Source organism: Primulina huaijiensis, unplaced genomic scaffold, assembly GCF_012295235.1.
Source record: "Primulina huaijiensis isolate GDHJ02 unplaced genomic scaffold, ASM1229523v2 scaffold31411, whole genome shotgun sequence".
Taxonomy (NCBI): domain Eukaryota; kingdom Viridiplantae; phylum Streptophyta; class Magnoliopsida; order Lamiales; family Gesneriaceae; genus Primulina; species Primulina huaijiensis.
This window is the reverse complement of record NW_027357387.1, coordinates 1-13,216: the sequence shown is the minus strand read 5'-3', so window position 1 is coordinate 13,216 and position 13,216 is coordinate 1. Positions and strand designations below refer to the sequence as shown.

Here is a 13,216-nt window from a genome sequence, read left to right as displayed (position 1 = left end):
TCAGGTTAAAACCGGGACCCCGGTTCAAGTTTTAAAACGAATCGATTAAATTTTGTATTGGGCTCAAGTTTATGTCTAAGAATGCTTTTAAATATGTTTTGGGACATTTTAAGGAGTTTGGTAAACTTCGAGTCAAATTTTAGAGGTTCAGAGGTAAAACGGTAATTTTGGGTTTCCAGTGGCAAAATGGTCATTTTGCACTCGGGATGAGATTTTGGTCATGGCAGTGCCCTGAGTACATTTTATCATGTTTTAAATGTTTATGGATCATGTTTATGATTTTTATGAAATTATGATAATTACGGTGCATGCTTGGTTTCAAGAAAAAGTTACGTATATGCATGTTTTTTATTAAGTGATGAATTTGATGATGTTTTTGAAGGATGAGAATTGGTTGTGACTGACGATGTATATGTATATGACGACATGAGATATTATTGTTAGGTGAGTTGTTATTTAATGGAGTGTGGCTCACATTAAATTAAATAATAATAAACTTGTTATCCCACATCGAAATAATTTGAAATAGAGCTCAATTCCTTCAGTTATTGCATCCCAAAATCAAAAGTTTTTCAGCTTTGATAAAAAGAGAGTGCATAGAAAAAAAGAGTGTATTTTTTTCTTGAGTGCGGGAATTCTCTTGTTTGAGTTAGAGAAATTATTTTCTCGGTATACTCGGGTTGAGAGTGTGAGAAATATTGAGTGTATTGGTATATACACTTGTTGTAATATTTCTTCCAGTTATAAAAGTTGCAGTGCTCCGTGGACGTAGCCTATTTTGGGGTGAACCACGTAAATCTTTGTGTTCTTGTTGATTATTTTATTCCGCATTTTTGGGTACTATTATCATCGTGATCGGCATCGCTTCGGTGTAATTCCCAAACAACTGGTATCAGAGCCTTGTTGTGAAAATTCTTAAGAATTCTGAGTATGCTCTGTGGTTGCATCTTTGTCAGATCTTCCACATCAGAAAAAAATTTTGAGATATTTTTGTTAAGGCTAGAGAAGTGATGGCCGGAGATGATGGATCGGGACCGGGAATCAACAAGTTCGACGGTACAGATTTTACGTTTTGGCGACTACAAATTATTGATTATTTGTATAGCAAGAAGTTGCATCAACTTCTATCTGGAAAGAAGCCGGAAAAGATGGAGGATGATGACTGGAAGCTTCTTGACCGACAAGTGTTAGGTGTAATACGATTGACCCTAACGAAAAACGTGGCACATAACGTGGCGGAGGCAAAAACAACGGAGGAGATGATGTCCATTTTGTCGGACATGTACTAAAAGTCATCGGCAAATAATAAAGTATATCTCATGAAGAAGTTATCTAACTTGAAGATGAGAGAAGATGCATCGGTGGCTAAACACATCAATGAATTCAACACGATTGTTTCACAGCTAACATCGATTGAAATTAAATTTGATGATGAGATTCGGACACTTATTCTTTTGGCGTCTTTACCAGACAATTGGGAACCGATGCGGGCAGCGGTTAGCAACTCTGTTGGAAAAATAAAGCTACAATTCAATGATGTCAGAGATCAAATTCTTGCTGAAGAAGTTCGCAAGATGGATTCGGGTGAAGGAACATCATTGAGATCTGCTCTAAATATCGAGAATGGAGGAAGGGGTAGGAGTGGCGAAAAGAGTTTTAACCAATGGCATGGTAGGTCCAAGTCAAGAAATGGAAAAGATAAAAGCAACTTTGAAAATAATTTGAAGTGCTAGAGCTGTGATGAGACTGGTCACTTGAAAAAGAATTGCAGATCAACAAAGAACGACGCTAATGTTGTTACTGAGGAGGTACATGATGCTCTATTACTATCAATGGAAAGCCCGGTTGATTCTTGGGTTATGGACTCGGGAGCTTCGTTTCATACCACTGGTAATCGTGGTGTATTCGATAATTACATTGCGGGATGGAAAACCTTTGGAAATAATTGGTATGGGTGATATCCGGATGAAGATGACAAATGGATCTGTCTGGAAAATCAACAAAGTAAGGCATGTACCAGAGTTGACACATAATCTGATTTCAGTGGGACAGCTTGACGACGAAGGTCATAAGGTGACCTTTGGTGATGGTTCTTGGAAATTAAAAAAGGGAGCCATGATTGTTGCTCGAGAAAAGAAAACTGGAACACTTTATATGACTTCCAGTTTGAGAAATAAATTAGCGGTTGTGGATGCTATAGCTAATTCAAGTCTATGGCATAGTAGGCTTGGGGATACGAGTGAGAAGGGAATGAAGATGCTTGTTTCAAACGAAAAGCTACCGGAATTAAAGATCGTTGAACACAAGCTGTGTGAAGCTGTATTTTTTGGAAAGCAGAAAAAAGTAAGCTTTTCAAAAGAGGTTAGAGAACCAAAATCAGCGGATTTGGAGCTGGCCCATACTGATATATGTGGACCATCTCCTGTGACATCCCTTGGAGATCACTCAAGATATTATGGCACTACCGTTGACGATTCGAGCAGGAAATTTTGGGTTTATATTGTGAAAAATAAATTGGATGTTTATGAGACCTTTAAACAGTGGGAGTTAGCCAAGGAAGATGTGATGGATTCACTGTCATCCAATCACATGTGGGAGTTGTCAGAACTGAAGGTAAAAAGGTTTTACAGAGCAAGTGGGAGTACGGGTTAGACATGACGGTAGCTAGTGGTACAAAGAAATACTTGTTGTAAAAGGTGAAAAAGAAGTCATTGGTTACACTGATATTTTCTCTCTGGTGGTAAAGTTAACTACTATCAGGACTGTACTTGGATTGATGGTAAAAGAAGATTTACTTCTGGAACAGTTAGATGTAAAGACGAGGTTTCTTCATGGAAAGCTAGATGAAGAAATGAATCAATCACAGGGATTCTGAAGTACGGGAAAAAGAGAGAATGATGTGCAAACTTCAGAAGAGCTTGTATGGTCTCAAACAAGCTCCAAGACAGTGGTACAAGAAGTTTGATGGTGTAATGAATAATGATGGTTTTATGAGGTATCAGGCTGATCACTGGTGTTATGTGAAGCTTGATGGTTATTATATCATACTACTGATATATATAGATAATATGTTGATAGCAGGACCTTGTCTGGAGGAGATTGATAAACTCGAGAAAGAGTTATCAAAGGAATTTGCTTTGAATGATTTGGGTGCTGCAAAACAAATATTTGGAATAGGGATCCTTAGAGATCTGGTGAATGGAGTCTTGAAGCTTGAGAAGATTTTTGGAAGCAAGAATCCAGCTGATATGCTCACGAAGGCTATTATCATTGAAAACTGAAGTTGTGTTTGACTTCAGTTGGTCTCCTGGACTAACAAAGGAGGTATGAGCTGCTGCACTGATGATGTGAAGACATGATTGAAATCAACTCTTCAAGTGGGAGAATTGTTAGGTGAGTTATTATTTAATGGGGTGTGGCTCACATTAAATTAAATAATAATAAACTTGTTATCCCACATCGAAATAATTTGAAAACTGAACGAGGGAATTAGTTATAAATAGAGCTCATTTCCTTCAGTTATTGCATCCCAAAATCAAAAGTTTTTCAACTTTGATAAAAAGAGAGTGCATAGAAAAAAAGAGTGTAATACTGTCGCTGAGGCCAAAACTCAATGGACGGATAAGGCTGTCGCTTATGTTCCCGCCGCCCGGTACCGCGGTTATACATAGATGGATCCATCGAATAGAGCTGATACGAACGTCACAACTAATGAACTGAATTCAATTGAAAGAAAATGTATACGTACATGACGACATGCTTTGACACGATACGATTTTATACGACACGTTTATGTTCATGCTTTTAAGTTCACGATATATATGTTGAGTATGGTATTTTCACTGCTGTGTGTCATGTATATGTACTTGTTACTCTTGGTACAGGTGTGTTGAGTCTTTAGACTCACTAGACGTGTGTGATGTAGGTGAGCTTGATGCTGAGGAGACTAGAGGTGCCGAACTTTGAGTAGGCAGACCTGGTGGAGTGACACGACCTGAGGACCGCATGTTCTCCGCATTTTGATTATGAGATTTGAGAGGAGACGAATATTTTCATACGTTGATGATTTTAGGATTTTTATTCGTTTATGTTTACGTATGATTTTTGATGAGTTTGGTTATTTTTAAACTGCACTATTTTTACTATCAAATCTTTAAGATCATTTTTAAATGTTATATTTTTTCTGTAGAGTGCACACATGCAAAACCTTTAAATTTTATTTTGAAAATGCGAGCTTTTATTTAAAAAATATTTCCACACTTTTAAAAAGAGTAGACGTCACAAAAGTGCTCGGTGTTATCTTTATCGACGATTTGGGAAAGTCGTTCTTGTAAGCCCCTGGATGAAGGCTCTTATCCGACATGGCGGTGGGGTCCTCAATGACCATAGCACTGAATCTCAGTATGTATCTGCGCAAGCCCTCATGCTCTTGTTGTTTAATGGGAAAAAAAAAGCTAAATGAGATGGTTGGTTGTTTCAACTGCTCGCAAACTGGTGAAGGAAAGCTTTGCTAATATCTGTTGGTGATATACAATAGTAGAACACGACTTTACTAACAAGACCCGCTTTAGTCCTTATAATTGTTTTCTGTTGCTTAAGTCACTCTATATATATTCTCATCATTTTCGTGTGTACTGCTTCAGTGTAAAAAAATAATTTTCCTCTCTTTGAGGAGAGATCGATCAATAGAAAACTTTTCCCTCATTGTTTAACATGGTATCAGAGCAAAATTTTGATCCAATTCAAAAATTGCTTCCCTCATCTAAGATGCTGATCTTACTTGCGCAGTTTGATTGAGATCAAATCTTCGCAATCAAGCTAATCGTCGATTTCAGCTTGACGATAGATCTGTTTGATCTTCTTGCTCGAGACGAGACACTGAAGTTTTTTTTTCGAGGAACTTGATCGAATTCGCGCCAATCAGATCTGCATAACCGATTTCCTGAATTGTGCCGCTCAATCAATGGCAACCACAGTGGCTTTCAATGATCCTATGTATATTCATCCATCAGATACACCTGGTATGAATCTCGTTAATGAAACATTGGTAGGCACGGAGAATTATGGCGTTTGGAGTAGAGCAATGCTTATTGCGCTTCGAGCGAAGAACAAGACTGGATTCATTGATGGTACTTGTAGTAGACCAGCGGCTGGTCATGCTGCCTTGCTTCACTGGGAGAGGTGCAATGCATTAGTCTTATCTTGGATAATAAATACGGTTTCTAAGGAAATTTTTGGGGGAATAGTCTACTCTACGGATGCCTCAATGGTATGGGCTGATCTTAAGGAGCAGTTTGATAAGTTAATGGTTCACGGATTTTTTTGTTGCACAAAGAAATTGGTCAACTCAAACAAGGAAGTAGCACTATATCTGCTTATTTCTGCAAGTTGAAACAACTTTGGGACGAATATTATTCATTAGTTGTATTGCCATCGTGTGAGTGTGTTGCTGCCAAGCAATATGTGGATCATGAACAGAGACAGAAGTTGTTACAATTTTTGTTGGGATTGAATGAGAGTTATTCTCACGTTAGGAGTCAAGTTTTAATGATGAATCCATTGCCTACTGTAGGGCAAGCCTTTTCGATCATATCACAAGAGGAATCGCATAGATCGTTGCTTTCTGTTGAAACACCATCCACTGCATTCTTCTCTAATCAGAGCAAAGTACATCATTCAAAGAAAGATGTCTTAAGATGTGAGCATTGCAACTGGAATGGGCATACTAAAGAGACATGTTACAAGCTTGTTGGCTATCCTCCTGATCATAAGCTATACAAGCCACAGATTAGAGGATCAGTCAAGAAGGTATACAAGCCTCAAAGACCCCCTGCACATGTGAACACTACTGAAGCTTATCAACGGGCTTCCTCACCTGATGGAATGGTCACTGGAATCAGTCATACCATCTCTGTATTTACTCCTGAGCAGTATGCTGAGATAATGAAGCTATTAGATGGCTGCAAAGTGCAATCCCCTGCTGAACCAGTGGTTAATATGGCAGGTACATTACATTCTGTTGGAATACCCACACATTGAATTGTCGATAGTGGAGCGAATGAACATATGACTGGAAACCCTGTGCATTCCTCTAGCTCTAAGTTCACAGCACCTTCCACTAAGTTTGTGAAATTGCCTAATGGTGTTAGAGCTCCAGTTGCTGGCATAGGATCAGTACCATTCACTGATTCTATCACACTTGAAAATGTCTTGCATATAGCCGATTTCACAGTCAATCTTCTTTCTATATCCAAGTTTACTAAAGACCATGATTGTTTTGTTACATTCTTTCCTCACTTTTGCTTGTTTCAGGACCACAGGACTGGGAGAGTAATGGGGATTGGTAAAGAAATCAATGGGCTATATCATCTTGATGCAAGAATCTTTCTGAGTACTAAATCCATCTCAAACACTAAATTTCCTTTGATTCACAATTATTGTAATACTTCTGTTAGTTCTATATTGTCTAGCTCTCATTCTCTGTGGCATTAGCGTTTAGGTCATATGTCATTGTCCAGAATGCAATTACTTCCTTTTTTGAATAAGAAAATTAACCTTCAGCATTGTTCTATTTGTCCAATAGCTAAGCAAACCCGACTCCAATTTCCTCTACTAAGTTTATCAAAGTCATCTTGTCTTTTTGAGCTTGTGCATATGGATATATGGGGACCTTTTCATACACCTACATACAATGGGGAAAGATATTTTTTAACCATTGTAGATGATTTTTCTAAAGCTACATGGGTATATCTCATGCATTCGAAGTTGGATGTTGTGCGTCTCCTAAAACTATTCTTCATATTCGTAAAGACTCAATTCTCTCGAATTGTCAAAATTATTCGTACAGACAATGCTCTTGACTTCTTTAAGATAGAATGCACTCAATTGTTCAAATCCCTAGGCATTCTACACCAAAGCTCATGTCCATATACTCCGCAAAAAAATGGGGTAGTTGAACGCAAACATAGACATATTCTTGATATAGCTAGAGCCCTAAGATTTCAGTCATCCATCCCATTAAAGTTTTGGGGAGATTGTATCCTTACTTCTTGTTATCTTATCAATCGCACACCAAGTCCATTGCTCGGAAACAAGACACCATTTGAAATCTTATTTCAGAAACCACCTTCTTTCACACATCTTCGGATCTTTGGTTGTTTGTGTTATGCTACAATTCTGCATTCTAAAGACAAATTTTCTGCTAGAGCCAATAGTTGTGTCTTCTTGGGTTATTCAAGTACTCAAAAGGGTTACAAGTTGTTAGATCTTCAAACCAACAGAATTTTTGTATCAAGAGATGTAGTTTTTCATGAAGATTCTTTTCCTTTTGCTTCAATCAACTCTTCTCAGCCCCTGTTTCCAACAAATTCTTCAGCCTTCCATCATGATCTCGATCCTTTTCTTGGCAATAATCGTGTTCCCAACCTTGATGCTGATCATGATCAGCCGATGCCTCAACTCCCACGTAGATCTATACGTGCTACTGTCCCTCCAGCATGGACAAAGGATTATTCTTGTCCAACTTTGTCTCAAACCAACTCCGTCAACTGTTTGTATCCATTATCACAATGCCTCGGTTATTCCAATTTTTCTGAAAATTATCAAGCCTTTTTAACATCCATTTCATCAGATAGACAACCTTCATCCTATCATGAAGCCATTTCAGATTCTCGATGGAAGGTTGCTATGGATTTAGAGCTAGCTGCCTTAGAATCCAACCACACCTGGGAATTAGTTGAATTACCAGCTGGTAAGAAAGCTATTGGATGCCGTTGGGTGTATAAGATCAAAAGGAATGCTGATGGCACTGTCGATAAGTTTAAAGCAGGACTTGTGGCAAAGGGTTATACCCAACAGTATGGAGTGGATTACAATGACACTTTTTCACCAACAGCCAAGATCGTTACCATTCGGTGCTTGTTGAGTGTAGCAACAATTATGCACTGGTCCCTATACCAAATGGATGTCACGAATGCTTTCCTTCAAGGTGATTTAGATGAGGAAGTCTATATGAAACTCCCACAAGGATATTCTGTTCAGGGGGAGTTGAAAGTGTGTAAATTGCTTCGGTCTTTGTATGGCCTTAAACAGGCTTCAAGGCAATGGAATGCCAAGTTCGCTGGTGTTATGCAGCAAGTTGGTTTTGCTCAGTCTCCTAATGATCATTCCTTGTTTGTTCAGAAAGAAGCAGCTCGCATAACCTTGCTGCTAGTTTACGTGGATGATATTATTGTCACATGAAATGATGAAGCTTCAATTCTTGCCTTAATGAAATTTTTACATTCTAAGATTCATCTCAAGGACCTTGGGCCATTGAGATACTTCCTTGGCATTGAAGTAGCTCGTTCCAAGTCTGGCATCTATCTTAACCAACGAAAATATGTCTTGGACCTCTTATCGGATTCAGGGATGACTGGAGCTAAACCTTTTGCGACTCCTATGGCTCAACATCTAAAACTTACTAGTGTTGAATTAGATAAGGTTATACAACAAAGTTCTTCCAAAATCATTGAGGATCCTTTGCTTTCCGATCCTGATTCTTATAGACGCTTGATTGGGCGGCTGATCTATCTCACGATTACAAGGCCTGACATTTGTTATGCGGTTCAAAATTTAAGCCAGTTCATGCACGCTCCAAAGAAATCTCATTTGGACGCAGCTTTCCGGGTATTGCATTATTTGAAATCCGCTCCTGGTTTAGGCATTTTCCTCTCCGCGGATAGCTCTCTTATCCTCCAAGCTTACTGTGATTCTGATTGGGCGGGATGTCCCATGACCCGTCGCTCCCTTACTGGTTTCTGCATTAAGTTGGGAAACTCTTTAGTCTCCTGGAAAGCAAAGAAGCAAAGTGTTGTATCGCGTTCATCTGCTGAAGCCGAATACCGAGCAATGGCAACTACTACTTGTGAAATTACTTGGATTGTTGGTCTCCTCAAAGACATGGGCATCACATTGGATGCAAAACCGATATTATACTGTGATAATAAAGCAGCATTGCATATTGCTGCCAATCCTCTCTATCATGAACGTACGAAACATATCGAGATCGATTGTCATTTGATTCGAGAAAAGATTAAACATGGGATTATTGCAACCGCTCATGTTCCTACCTCGGCTCAATTGGCAGACATCTTTACCAAGAGTCTCGGTCGTGATCAACATGAGTCTTTATTAGCCAAGATTGGTGTCTTGAATCTACATCAATCTTGAGGGGGAGTGTTGGTGATATACAATAGTAGAACACGACTTTACTAACAAGACCCGCTTTAGTCCTTATAATTGTTTTCTGTTGCTTAAGTCACTCTATATATATTCTCATCATTTTCGTGTGTACTGCTTTAGTGTAAAAAAATAATTTTCCTCTCTTTGAGGAGAGATCGATCAATAGAAAACTTTTCCCTCATTGTTTAACAATATCCAAGAATGTTTGAATATCCTCTTGTAGGAGCAGATTGAACTACTGTTAGGCCGACCTCACCAAGGTGGTAAGAAAACCCGACACTTGATGAGGTCAGAATAATGGTGTAACAAGGCGGGATTCTCAAAACGAAACAAGTGCTCTTCTGGAACTCCCTTCCCATCATATTCCCCATCATTCGGGAATCTGAAATTCTGGGGAAACTCGGAAGCCAATATATCCACAGAAAAAGGACGGTTCAAATCGGCAAAGGCGGGCTGCATTCTGAGTTACCATTAGATGCTCCATCTCCTCCCTTAATCTCTTCATTTCTTCAACTCGGGCTTCTTGATTTGGTGACGGAGAAGGTGGATTCCGCTCCCGTCGCTAGCTTAGCACCTATTCTATAGTGGTTGTAACCCATTTGAGTGAGTTCCACCATATCAAAACCAGGGTTTTTGTAATCCTCCTGATTTTTATTTTCGTGCTCTTCATTCTCGTTGTTACCCTCCTCTTTCCTCTTCTCGCATTCACCATCTTATCCAAGGGACATAACACTTGAATCGATTAATTTGAAGTTGTGATTTCAAATTCATTTTTACTTGGATGATGAATTCCATATGCATGCCTTTGTTAATTTATGTAAATTTTATGACAATTGTATGCAATTGAAATACATTTAAGATAGTATCATTTCAAATTCTTCTTCAAATCTCTCTCAAATCAAATCTCTACCTCCAAATCAAATCATTCCTACCATGCACATCCAATTTGGCAAAACGTAGCGTAAGATTGGTTCAGCGCACAATTTTCCAAATAATATTACACATGATGTAATAAACATCCCGTGTGAATAGAAATGGAATCGTCAAACAAGCTCAAATCATTACTTACATGGAGTGTGTGTTCCTGATATCACAAGCTAATGATACCTAATACATATGCTGAATTGAACTGTCCAAAACTTCTTATTCCTAGTCACTTTCTTGTTGTTCATACAAATGCTTCAAATTATTGTGGCACATGCGAAAAACTCACTAAACGTATACATGCGCCAGTTCTTGCAGTGCATACAACAAAAAATCAGCATATAAAAGAATTACTTTATAGGTATGGGAGAGCATCTAAGTAGATTAGCCGTTGAAGTTTTATGGCAGATCTCCAGCGTCTAGGGAAAACAAGGAAATGAAGAAACTACTACTTTGTCATGAATGAACTTTTACAGCTGCAGCCACCCACTGCACTTGGATTCTTCGATACCTGAATATTAAGAAATTCATCATGGGGTTGGCTAAATATGGCTGCTCATAGCGACACACAAAAACTTTCGATGAATTCAACTGCTTCCTTTTCACTACTTAATTAGTAAATTATCTATTCACGAAGAAAACAAACAAAGAGAGTTTCAAAGATGCAGTAAAAACTCTAATTTTCGGGGAATATCGGTTTTTAAAGTCTGATATCCCTGAAAGAGAGTTAGGGAAGAACTATTAGCTTTTTGTAATAGATTTAGTTGTAGGCTTAGAGTGATTAAAACTAACCAAAATGAAATTACTACACTTAACATTTTATCACAACACAGTCGAAGTTCATTGTCTTGAAGGGCATCCATTTTTCTCTTTCCTATTAGTATCGCTTTGCTAGCCAGCGAGAGGAGAGTCGGGTGGAAAGTTTTGAGGATACAGGGAAAGTACTTACAGATTGGGGGGAGAGAGGCGCATGTAAGAGAAAATTCCTGGAACATGTCAAGACAAGAGGACTTAAAGAAGTTATAGGTGAAGACATCTAAGTTAAATAGATTGCAAATTTCTTCAAGCTTCTGTCATGGTGAAAGAAACAGAAGTGTGATTTATTCCAACATAAAGAATAAAAAGAATGAAGCCTGATTTATACTCATTTACTCCCTTGTTTACATAACCTTTCCAGTGTAAATTTTACCACTGAAACACTTCTAACAACATAAAAGGACAAGGTTGCCACAATGCTAGTGCTATTGGAACCTAGTTGGTTTGCCCATAGCAGTAAGATAAACCAAGATTTAGGCTCAAGGAGACCATACTTAACAATATTTCAGAGATTTTCTTTCAGCAATACAGTCTGAATTGGAGACTTCTTACGCTACTATTGGTTTACGGTGAGTTTTGGTTCAACTTGTGAATGAGTAGTATGCAGGACATCAGAAAGAAATCCATAGGCACTAAATTTATTGTCCATTTTGTTCTACTTCTACAAGTGGGTTTAACGTATAAGAAGTGGCAGTACAAGCAAGTCAGAAAATCAAACCTTAACATCTAATATAACATACTAAAAGGAAACAAGCTCAGCAAAAAGGCACAACCAAGAATGTAAATCCTGCTGAGGTAGATGACTATGGGTGATCATCATGGCCCACGAATGTTATTTATTATGTTATCCAAAGGAATGGATATGTTTAACCATTCGAGCATGGACTGGTTAAAGAACTGATATTTTTTGCAGGATAACAGTAGATGAATGGATACAGCTGACAGAGCTATAATTAAATAAAGTCAAGGTACCAGTCATATTGAACTGACCTGAAAAGCAGAACGGATCAGCTCCTCCACAAAATCAACAGTTGCACCTTTAACAAAGCCATGGGAAATTTGGTCAACAACCACTTTAACTCCATCCTGCTCAAAAACCCTGCAAAAACTCGGAATTAAAAGATATATTTCCATAGGAGACCTACACGAAATATTATCAGAAAATCTAATATACTCAAATACATTTTATGTAGAACGACAACAAAACTACCCATTCCATGATCCTGGAAGCAAATTGCACCTGTCATCTTCTTTGATTGTGTCATCAAGAGAAAATTTATACTGGAAACCAGAGCAACCTCCAGCTTCTATGCACAAGCGCAACAACTTCTCGCTGCCCTCATCAGCTTGCAACTCTTTCATTCTCTACATAACATTAGCTCATGAGTTGAACTATACAAAGATTGTCAAAAACTTGCTCAAGAACGTGAATTACACGTCCTGAAATATATGTTCGTAGAAGTACAATAAAAGCATAATGAAAATTAAAAACAGTCATTACTCCATCACGGTATCACCTTAACCTGAAATACAATAGATACAATAGATTTCGAAGCTCGAAACAAACCAATCTCTTAAATTTCCACACCTCAATCCTCAGCGAGAATCCAAATAAAATAAGACATACCCGTCCAAACCCAGAGGCATAAGAAAACACAAAAAAGGGCAAAAATTCATACGTCCGGTAAAATCAAAAGACTAGCGGAAGAGTACCCGAACGCAGCTGTCTGTCAAATGGAGGTCATCAGGAGATTCTGGCGACAAATTCCGAGGTTCTCGCAGGGCGGAGGATGAGCTAAGAAGCCGAGAATTCTGAAGAAGCCGAGCCGAGAGGTAGGGTGAGAGCCGAGAAATCAGCGAACCCGACGTGGTTTCCATTTCTCTACCTTCTTCCGATCAATAAATTGACCTGTTTAACCAGAAGAATCAACCGAAATTAAACCAATTGACCCGATTACCCGACCCTTTTCAAATTACTAACGTGGGCTATTCCATTTTAAGAAGAGAATTTGGGTTCTATATGTTAAACATCGGCAAAAACTTGTGTGAGATGATCTCACAGGTCGTATTTTGTGAGACGGATCTCTTATTTGGGTCATCCATGAAAAAATATTACTTTTTATGCTAAGAGTATTACTTTTTATGGTGAATATCGGTATGGTTTGACCCGTCTCACAAATAAAGATTCGTGAGACCGTCTCACAAGAGCCCTACTCTTAAATTATTGCGGACCAATTGATGAAATTTGGATGAC

At 38.4% G+C, this 13,216-nt stretch overlaps 1 protein-coding gene across 3 annotated transcripts; it reads right to left on the bottom strand.

Annotated features, from left to right (window-relative positions):
• Positions 1-10,409: 10,409 nt before the first annotated feature.
• LOC140967946 (iron-sulfur assembly protein IscA-like 2, mitochondrial) lies at positions 10,410-12,949 on the bottom strand. Of its 3 annotated transcripts, none has more exons than XM_073428746.1 (5): positions 12,676-12,949; positions 12,203-12,327; positions 11,953-12,061; positions 11,096-11,216; positions 10,410-10,657 (listed from the first exon to the last, which is right to left on the bottom strand). In XM_073428746.1, the coding sequence occupies exons 1-5, from the start codon at positions 12,838-12,840 to the stop codon at positions 10,617-10,619; spliced, it is 561 nt and encodes a 186-aa protein (XP_073284847.1). In that variant the 5' UTR covers positions 12,841-12,949; the 3' UTR covers positions 10,410-10,616. The 3 variants fall into 3 exon arrangements, with proteins under 3 accessions (XP_073284847.1, XP_073284848.1, XP_073284849.1); XM_073428747.1 differs by having other exon boundaries at positions 11,096-11,132; XM_073428748.1 differs by lacking the exon at positions 11,096-11,216.
• Positions 12,950-13,216: the final 267 nt, after the last annotated feature.

Coding starts and splice junctions, on each gene's coding strand:
- LOC140967946 (XM_073428746.1), bottom strand. CDS start 12,840: ATGGAAACCACGTCGGGTTCGCTGATTTCTCGGCTCTCACCCTACCTC. Junction 12,062..12,202: donor ACAATCAAAGAAGATGACAG/GTGCAATTTGCT, acceptor GAGTTTTTGCAG/GGTTTTTGAGCAGGATGGAG. Junction 10,658..11,095: donor CGCCTCTCTCCCCCCAATCT/GTAAGTACTTTC, acceptor CTTAATATTCAG/GTATCGAAGAATCCAAGTGC.